Source organism: Myzus persicae, unplaced genomic scaffold (genome assembly GCF_001856785.1).
Source record: "Myzus persicae strain clone G006 unplaced genomic scaffold, MPER_G0061.0, whole genome shotgun sequence".
In the NCBI taxonomy this organism is placed as follows: domain Eukaryota; kingdom Metazoa; phylum Arthropoda; class Insecta; order Hemiptera; family Aphididae; genus Myzus; species Myzus persicae.
In genome coordinates, this window is record NW_019101359.1 from 1 (window position 1) to 10,732 (window position 10,732).

The 10,732-nt window shown below is 29.2% G+C and overlaps 1 protein-coding gene across 1 annotated transcript; it reads left to right on the forward strand.

Moving 5' to 3' along the window:
- The first annotated feature begins 8,432 nt into the window (after positions 1–8,432).
- On the forward strand, positions 8,433–9,655 carry LOC111028787. Its single transcript, XM_022307544.1, has 4 exons — positions 8,433–8,452; positions 8,535–8,769; positions 9,255–9,440; positions 9,527–9,655. Exons 1-4 carry the CDS (start codon positions 8,433–8,435, stop codon positions 9,644–9,646), a joined length of 561 nt encoding a protein of 186 aa, XP_022163236.1. The 3' UTR covers positions 9,647–9,655.
- Positions 9,656–10,732: the final 1,077 nt, after the last annotated feature.

The following is a 10,732-nucleotide window of genomic DNA, read 5'->3' on the forward strand; positions in this document are numbered from 1 at the left end:
ATATTACGGAGAAGACTACGAAGTGAATCTTTAAAAGCTAAAACATTTAAGCAACGTTTAAAAGCAGCAGAAACCATGTCTGAAAAATATATTTTTGATAACTTGTCTGACAAACTTTCACCGGCAGCTACTTTGTTTACAAACCTGCAAATTAGAGAGACCAGAAAAAAGAATAAAGGGCGGAGATTTACATTAGACGAAAAGCTCTTGAGTTTGTCATTGTATAAAAAAAGTCCAAAATCTTATCGGTTACTATCTTCATTATTTACATTACCATCTCGTCGATTACTTTCTACTATGCTATCAAAAGTTCCAATTGAAACTGGATTATCACCACTCTTGATGGAAGTTTTGAAAGAAAATGTGAAGAAATTAAAGCCTAAAGAAAGATATTGTACTTTGATGTTTGATGAGGAGAATTTAAGTACAGAAATTCACTACAACGAAGCACTAGGACGGATAGATGGATTTGAAAATAATGGTCATTTCACTACACAGCAATTCGCAGATCATGCACTTCTATTCATGGTAAAAGGTATTACAAAAAATTTTAAGCAACCAATAGCATATACATTTGTAAAAGGGGCCACAAATAAGCACCAATTATGTGCATTGATTAAAGAAGTAGTTTCTAGTGTTCAAAATACAGGTCTTGAAATCATTGCCACAATTTGTGATCAAGGCGCTACAAACGAAAGAGCAATAAGATTGTTACATGAAGAAACTAAAGCTTACTACTTGAGAAAAAATCATCAATACAAAGACGATTTTTATGAAATTGAATATGGTCCTTCTGAACTAAAAAAAAGGATTAAAATAATTCATTTGTTTGACCCCCCACATCTTCTCAAGGGTATCAGGAATAATCTTCTTCAAAAAAATTTGTTGTTTGTAACGGATAATGTCAAAAAGGAAGCTCAGTGGAATCATTTTGTAGACTTGTACAATATAGATAGCTCCATTCAAGACATTAAAATGTTACCAAGATTAACTGAACAACATATTATACCTGGGAAAATAAAAAAAATGAAAGTTAAAATGGCCGCTCAAGTTTTCAGTCAACGAGTTTCGGCATTGATGAGATTTTTAGCCTGTAAGTATTTAATATAGATAAAAATTTATTTCAATAAAACAATTGATACATTTTTAATTCTTTGTTTTAGCCAAAAACATTATTGATCCAACTGCTAATGAAACTGCTGAGATGTGCCTTTTTTTTGATAGGCTTTTTGATTCGGTCAATGGAAACTTCCACAAAATACAAGATGGAAAAATTTACCGTACTGCTTTGAAACGAGATAGTCCTCATCATGAATTTTGGGATAAAGCTTTGAAAACTTTAAATTCAATGGTTTTCATTGATCGCATCACTAAGAAAAAGTCATCTGCACCACAGCCCAGAACAGTTCAAAATTGGGTAAAAACTATTCAAGGTAGTTTTATTTTAATTAATACAGCTATTACAAACATAATATGCATCATTTTCACAAATTAATTGTTACAAATTTTTAGGTTTTAAAAATATTTATAAAGTTATGGCTGAAAAAGGGGTTCATTCACTATTGCTTCGAAATTTTAATCAAGACCCAGTGGAAAATTTTTTTGGTGCCATACGCAGTCTTGGATACCGAAACATAAATCCATCGACACAAGGATTTTCTTCAGCATATAAGACTCTGATGCTGAACAATTTAACATCATCACATTCCCCAGGTAGTAATTGTGAAGAAGACTTTACAAAAGGAGCTCTTGCTTCTTACCGTGTTTTATTTTCAAATGTAATCGAAATAGATAATGACACTCATAACCTTAATCAAGAACATAGAGTTAATGATGGGATAGTTAAACCTAACATTGTACATAAATTACCTGAAATATCCTATTTAAAAAGTCAAACACAAAATTACATTGCTGGTTTCATTATTAAAAAGTTAAATACAATATTATTTAAAAATTGCCAAACTTGCTTACACCAAATTTGTACTAACAAAAATAATAAAACTCATGAACTGACAATGGCTAGAGAGTACAATAGCCAACTAAATCTTAAATATCCTAATATAACATTTTGTCGTCTTATTCAAGGTATAATTGATACAACATTTTCTCTACTTCCTTCGATTTGCCATAGGTTAGATTTTAAGTCTCTTTTAGTATCTAGAATTAAAGAACAGTATAATTTAGAAATAATATCTTGTCCTATACACATAAACGATTTCCAAACTAAAATTTTAAATGTCACTATTAAATTAGTCACAAACCATTGGTGTGTTGAAGTTAATAGGATCTTACATGGTAAGATAAAGTTATCTAAAAACGAAAAAGATCAAATTAAAATAGCAGCAGCCGATAGGTTTAATAAATTTTCAAAATTTAAAAAATAAAATTTTTTTAATATCTTAGTTGTATCAATTAAAAATAAGATTTTATATATTCAATTAAGATGACACTACACAGACATTTATTGTCTCTGTGTAACAAGCAACATTTTGACTATATTATATATCATTATATCAACAAAAAAAATGAAGACTGTTTAAATTATTTAAGTTATTTTGTTAATAATTATTAAATTGCTGAAAATAGAAAAAAAAGTTTTTGTTTTATTAAAATTATTATTAAGATTACTTAGGTAATGTACTTAATTAAGACTTACTCAATGTCTCAATATATTCAACATTTTATAAATATCTTATGTGCATATTCATGTTTTCCTATTTACAATACATAGGTAATAGGTAACTTTTTTAAATGTGATAACTTATACAACACAAATTTAATAAAAAATTAAACAAATGTTAAATGTTTGTTCTGTTATCTTACATATAACTTGTTTTCTAATATTGTATCCTGTATTTTAGATTTTAATATACAAATGTGATTTAATGTGATTAAGATTTACCTATAAATTTGTACTTTATTATTGTTTATGTTATGTTGTTGTATATTGTCAATAAAGTTTTTATATAAAAAAATATATATATTTATATTAATTTCTATGGTTTCTTAATGATTAATATTTTAATAAGTTGTTAAAGAAAAATGATAATGCAATAGATATATTCAAAAAAAAGCGGGAATATATTCTGGACCGGCTGCCGTCGCCGCCGCCGTAGTTCTTTCACCAGGCACCAGTAGCGCTGCATGCAATGTTAGAAAAATTAACACAGCAGTTGCCCATCTATTAGTATACTTATCTATGGTCCAGTGTTGCCAGATTCAAGGATTTTTCCTTTTTCCGGGGATTTTGGGAATGTGGCAGGAAAAGTGCAGGATTTTTAATTTTTCAAGGAATTCCGAGGATTTCTGGTTTGTCGATTAAATAAACATACGTATAATTTATAAAAAAAAATTATTATTTAAAAAAAAAATATATGATATTTACGAAAATGTATTTTTAGATTTTTGTATTTATTTTTATTGATAAAAACTATTATGTAATATTAATTATGAGGTCGTCACACCCGCATGCGTTGTCTCCGTCTTACAAACGTAGAACATAGCAAAAACTGCACTTGCGCGGGACAACTTTTCTCCCTCAGTATTTATAGTAGAATTATCATAACTAGACTTCCACAATGTGTAGGTTGATATAGATCTCAAGTAAAAGATTTTTTTACACATGTAACAAAATAATAATAAAAATTGATTTATTGAAAAAAAACATGAAATAAATATGTTTATTGCATACAGTACTTTTGTATGAAAATTAAGTTTGAAAAATAACTGAGCTACTAGCTACATAACAAATTCAAATGAAGGAAAACAGTTTTAACTTTTAAGTCTTATATGTTTTTTACAATCTAATGTATTTAATAATATAACAAGTTCAGGTATAATAATAATAATAATAATAATATAGTTAATTTATACTTGTTTGTACAATACAAATATATTGTAATATTTAAGTTAATAACACATAATAACAAAATATAAAAAACAAAAAATTAAGTATTGAAAAAAAAACATGAAATAAATCTTTTTTATGCATACAGTATGAAACTTTGTATACAACTTAAATTAAAAAATAACTGAGCTACTAGCTACATAACAAATTCAAATTAAGGAACACAGTTTTAACTTTTAAGTCTTATATGTTTTTTACAATCTAATGTATTTAATAATATAACAAGTTCAGGTATAATAATAATAATAATAATAATAATAATATAGTTAATTTATACTTGTTTGTACAATACAAATATATTGTAATATTTAAGTTAATAACACATAATAACAAAATATAAAAAACAAAAAATTAAGTAGGTATTGAAAAAAAAAACATGAAATAAATCTTTTTATTGCATACAGTATGAAACTTAGTATAAAACTTAAATTAAAAAATAACTGAGCTTCATAATGAAAATATAAATAATAATATAACAAGTTTAGGATTAATAATAATAATGTATATAAATACGTTTAGGTATTCATCAAATAAATGTCATTTGTACATATTTGCATTGAGTTTTTTAAACATATCCTTAGGAATATCAACATCAAAACAACTTTTATTTTGTCTGTTTAGAAAATTTTTTGTATATAATATTCCAGTTAGTGTTTCTGTGCATAATCTGTTACGAATTTTGGTTTTGTTTAAGTTGATGGCACTAAATAACCGTTCTACACTTGCACTACTGTGAGGAAATAATAAAAAATGAGATACCAAACTATTAATTAATGGGTAAGTTTCTTCATCGTTGACTTTGATATTTTTTACGGTTTTCCAAAATTCAAGTACATCATCGTTAAAATTAAGGTTTTCATTACGTAGTTGCCTCCATTCCCGGTCAATGGCATTCAAATCAAGATTTAAGGTGGGCAATTTTGATGAAACAATAGCAATCGACGGTATATCTTTAATTTTATTTGGGTTTAAGAACGATAGCAGTTTTAATAATTGAACATTAGCCGAATTAAATGGAAATCGTTTATATATCTGATGAGAGCACTCAACATAAAAATTTAAACAATTAGTTCGGAATTGTTCCCGAGCTGTCTTAGAAATTAAATTATTATTTTTAAGAGCCACAGTACAAGTTCCTCCAAGGTAAATTTTTTCCGAAGGAAGAAAATTAATTGGGTTTCTGTACTGGATATTAGAAATATCATTTGAGTTCAAATATTCTGGTTTCATATAGCATTCTAAAATCATTTTATAAATTACTTCCATTTTATAATACAGTTCATGGATTTTTGGTTTTGTAGATTGGAATATTACGTTTAAATCAACGAGTATTGGCAATACAAATTCTAGAAAATGTAAATATAACTTAGTTAATGGATCAGTTAAATTAGCAAATATGATGGATGCTTTATTGTCAATTAAGTTTTCACCTTGAAAATACAACTTTAAAGCATCATATTGTTCCAATACACGCTTTATACAAGAAGTTAGAGATAACCATCTCGTTTGACATGGTTGTAAAAGCTTATTAGGTTTACAATCAACAAATACTTGGAACTCTTTAAATTCTGATAATCGTTTAAAACTTTGCTTCATGTAATTATAAATATCTCTTACCATTTCTTCTATGTTATTTGGAATTTTTTCGCAAGCATAGGAAGCACAAAGTGCCAATGAATGACATATACACTTTATGACAAATATTCCAGGTACATCTTCTTCAAGTAACGTTTTGACAGAGTGTCTATTCCCAAACATCGTATTTGCCCCATCAGATGCAAATCCCACAAGATTTCTTTGATAGGGGATATGATGCTCAGTAAAAAATGTTTTTATATTTTCAAAAATGTTGACAGCAGTAGCGCTTGCAATTTGAAGTAAGCATAAAAAATTATCTCTTACCACATAATTACTGTAGTCTAAAATTCGAACAATTATAGAGATGTTTAACAGAAGAGTGATCTGTAGATTCGTCGATAAGAATAGAAAATTTTTGAGACTTCATAACTTCTAGTAAATATTCAAATTCATACTGTCCAATTACATTGTTTACTATCGACGTATTTTTTGTACGATTACATGATATACCTTGTAATACACTTGAATCTGGACACATACTTTTAAATAAAGATACAACATGATTGCTTGTCTGAAAAGCAATATTGTGTTCTGCAATAAACATTGCCAATTTTATTTCTGCCTGTTTTATTTGGTATTCATGACTTGTATGTTGTACAAGTTTTTGCATTTTATTAATGGGGTTTGAAACTGAAACTGATTTTGAATTATTCCTATGTTTGTCAGACTTTGAATGACGTTTTATTGCCGAAAAACCACCCAAATAGTCATTGAAACAAACATTGCAGTGAAAATATATATCCGTTTTACCTTTACACAACCATGAAGCAAATTCTGGATGTTTTTTCCATTCTTCCTTAAATTTTGGTGTGTATGGTTTTTTCTTTGAACCAAGTTTTGGACCTTCATCATCACTACTTGACATATTGATATAAAAATGTATGCAAAACTATGAAAACTCAAAAAAAACAGAACAATATGTATTTTATAATAATAAATTTATAAAGTACTGACAGTACTGTACATTTTTAATAGTTAATTGTCGGATGTTTGTAGTTTGTACCCTGTACAGTGTACAGAATAGAGATTAGTTATTTGGGTTATCTATGACCGAGTTTACTTTTAGGGAGGCAATCATAGATAATAAAGATGTTTAATATTTTTATTCAATTAATGCATAAAAATTATGTATGGAGGCGATATAAAAACAAAATATGGTGGTGATAATACCGTATCACTACAGAATCATACCATAGAATTGGCATGATTATGACTTATCAGTTGTTATCACCAGATTTTAATCAATATAATTTTTGAATCTGCTTGTCACGTGATAAAAAAAAAAGTTGCAGGAATTCCGAGGATTTACTAGTACAATCAGCAGGAAAACCGAGGATTTTTAAACATTACCTCAGGATTTCAAGAATTTTTATATGGCAACACTGCTATGGTCTGCATCCAGCTGTCAGAACGAGAACATCTCTACGCAGCCCGTTTTCCCAATATTCCAATTTAAAATGTGCGCTGCAATTTCAAATCCCGCCAGTTGTGAAGTGAGGTCCGTAATACGGTTTTTGTTAGCAAAAAACGAAAAACCTATAGAAATTCATCGGCAACTGTGCGGAGTGTATGGCAACGACGTAATGAATGAAAGTTCAGTGCGAAAATGGTGTATCCGGTTTAAAAATGGCCGAACCAACGTGCATGATGAAGAGAGGAGTGGACGCCCGAGCATTGTGACAGACGATCTTCTCGCCAAAGTTGATGAGAAGATTCTTGAAAACCGTCGCTTCACAATAACGGAGCTTTCGTTTTGCTTCCCACAAGTTTCACGGACTTTGCTGTTTGAAATTGTGACTCACAAGCTTGGCTACCATAAATTGTGTGCAAGATGGGTGCCAAAAATGCTTACAGACCTCCATGAAGGTCAGCGAATGGGTGCAGCCTTAACATTTCTTGACGCCTACCACACACATGGTGATTCTTTACTGGATCGAATCATTACGGGTGACGAGACGTGGGTGAAGCACGTCAATTGCGAGACAAAATTACAGTCCATGGAGTGGGGACACACAAGTTCCCCCAAAAAACCAAAAAAATTTTTGCAAACCTTGTCAGCGAAGAAGATTATGGCTACTGTCTTTTGGGATAGGCAAGGTGTGCTGCTTATTGACTTTCTCGAGCGTGGTGCAACAATCAACTCTGATCGGTACTGCCAAACATTGCGCAAGCTTAGAAGAGCAGTGCAAAACAAGCGCCGAGGAAAGTTATCGTCAAAAATTTTGTTTTTTCATGACAATGCCCGACCTCACACGGCAAATCGAACTGCAGAACTTCTTGACTCATTCAAATGGGAGATTTTCCCACATCCACCCTACAGTCCCGACCTAGCACCGAGTGATTTTCACTTGTTCCCGAAGATGAAGAACTGGCTAGCGACACAGCGTTTTGATGACGACGACGAGCTCCGGGCGTGCGTCACTGAGTGGCTAACATCGCAGCAGATCGATTCTGTAACTCGATAATATCGTATCGAATTATAACGATAAACATTCGTTATCCAGTAATCCATTATGTATCGAAAACCGATATCAGAGTTGCGATTCTATAAAACACTCTATCGATAAAACATCGTTACATAATTGGTTATCGAATATTCGATATGAATTCGTCAGCCACCGTTGAAGCAATGGGAGATTATAAAATCTAGCCAATGAAAGCAGCCCGCTCTTATCATTTTAAAATTATGTTAATTATTATCATTAAAGTGTTATGATAATTATTGTAATTTAAATTTGTATTATATATTACGATCAATCCGATCCGACATTCGTTATAACAGTTATAAGTTTACTTAACAATTAATTACTAATTAGTTAGTGATTAGTAGTTATAAGTATAAGTTATAACTTATTAACGTATTTTGACTTTACTATCTGTGTTTAAAATGGAAAATTCTCAAAGCAGGTAACTATTGTAATTATTATTTATAAATTTAATATATGTATTTATTTAATTGTTTAAAAATATTGATTTATTTATGTTGTAGCAGTAACCAGAATCAGGACAAATTTATAAAAAAGTCACGACAAGGACGTAGAAATGATAAGCAATCTTTGTTTTTAATTGATTATATGGTACAACATCCTCATGTTGCTAGTGGAAAATTTAATTGCCTAAATGGTAAAGATAAATTGAATGGTTCATGGGAAGAGTTAGTGAAACAACTAAATAATTTAAGAAACCCGGGCATTAAAGAAAAGGATGTAAAATCGTGGAAAGAGGTTAGTATTGAATAAAACAAAAACAACTTTTTTTTCAATTTAAAATAGTTTTTAAAGAAAATTATAAGTTATTAAAAAGGTTTGGAACTTCTTGCATTTGCATGTTTTTTTGTAGTAGTTGTAGATTATTCTAGGTTAGCTATAAATTTGTTTTATAAAATGGAAAATTGAGTGCAAAGTTTGTATTTGCATGTTTTGTCACATTTTAGGAATGGAATATATTATGTTTAAATATTATACTATATTATGAGAGGGGTAGACACCTGACAGAAATCTTGTACACCAGATTACTGATTTCAATGATTATACCTATGATTACCCATGATTTACTACAAAGATTACCTATGATTACCCATGAATACCCATGATTACCATCACCCTGTACACTTATTACCCCCAAGGTGTCACCCCTCGATAATATGTTTTTGGAAATGAATTTCCTTTATACTTTACTTTACTTTACTTTACTTTATTTTTTCTTGTAGTCATGGAGAGACTTAAAAACAAAAGTCTCCAAACAAGCATCAGCCTTGCGGAATGCTAGAAGGCAGACAGGAAATAAAAAAAATAATATCCCAGAGTTGACTGACTCAGATCAAAAAGTTTTAAGTGTCATGGGCTATGACTATGTAGAAGGGACATCATGTCCAGATTCTTGGCCTGAAGAACAGGTATTAAAATATATTTAATTTATGAAATTAAAAAATTTTAATGAAACACAAAATACTATATTATGCACATTTACTATATTATTTAGTCTGAAGATGTAGAACGTATGGCTGCAGGAGATATTACCATTTTAGATGCAGTACCTATTAGGTTAACAATGAGACCAGATATTGATCACAACAGTAATTATTTAACTACTCGTTCTTAGAAAACAATTCTTTAAGGACAATAAATTTTCTAAGATATGTATCATTTAATGTAGGTCATGATGATAACTTCTTGCTTAGAGAGGAAAACTTAAACAATGTTGAGCAGGAAAGCATTGATTTTGATGAAAATATTATTGTTGAAGAAACATCATTCATTGCACCTACAACTAGTATACTTCTGACCCCAAACATCAGTACACCTTCCTCATCTAATTTAAAAAGAAAATTATCGCCAATATTCAAAACACACAAAAAAAAAATGTCTCAGAATGAAAATAACATGGGTAGTAGTAATTGTTTTTTTTTTTTTAAATTTTATACTGCAGTTATTACTATATTAACATTTTGATTTAGTTCGCAAAAATTTGAGAACACAATTAAGTGATGCAAGAGATACGTTTACAAAGTTGGCTGAAACCAATGCACAAAATACAAAAGTATATAATAAATAAATATGTATAAAAATGGCTCAAAAAATTAAGTTTTCTTTTGCTCTAGTATTAATTTGTTTTCAATAAAATGTGCATCGATACTAGACAATAATATCTGTACATCAATTTTAATTTCTTAACTACACCCTTGTCCCTCATTTTACATAAAAATACAAATTAATTTTCAAGTACTAGATAATAAATATTTTAATATTACTTTAGCAGAACATAGGTATAAATATTGTTTAATATTTAGGAGTATTTGTAAACTTTACAGAGCCTATCACAATCTATAACCCAACTTGCGAGTGCAATGACACGAATGGCAGACAATGACGAAAGGAGAATAACAAATGATGAAAATTTGGTTATTATAATGAAACAATTATTGATTGAAATGATAAGTAAAAAATAAATCAATAAATAACAAGAATTTTATTTCAACTCATGAAAATATGTTATTAATTTCTTTTATTATGTCACTAGACTTATCATTATTATTATTTATATAAAAGTTTAAGTATCAATTTCTTTTTTTTTTTCAATTGCAAAAGTTGTTTTGTTCAAGTTTATTGTTTTTAATTAATATGTTTAAAGTAAAATATTACTATTGAATGTTACTTAGGATAGTTTTTTGTTGTTATATCAGTTTAT

What these genes read in the sequence shown, in the direction of transcription:
- LOC111028787 (XM_022307544.1), top strand. Translation starts at nt 8,433, where the DNA reads ATGGAAAATTCTCAAAGCAG. An exon ending in ATGTAAAATCGTGGAAAGAG is followed by an intron (nt 8,770 to 9,254) that starts GTTAGTATTGAA and finishes TTTTTCTTGTAG; the next exon opens with TCATGGAGAGACTTAAAAAC. An exon ending in ATTCTTGGCCTGAAGAACAG is followed by an intron (nt 9,441 to 9,526) that starts GTATTAAAATAT and finishes TATATTATTTAG; the next exon opens with TCTGAAGATGTAGAACGTAT.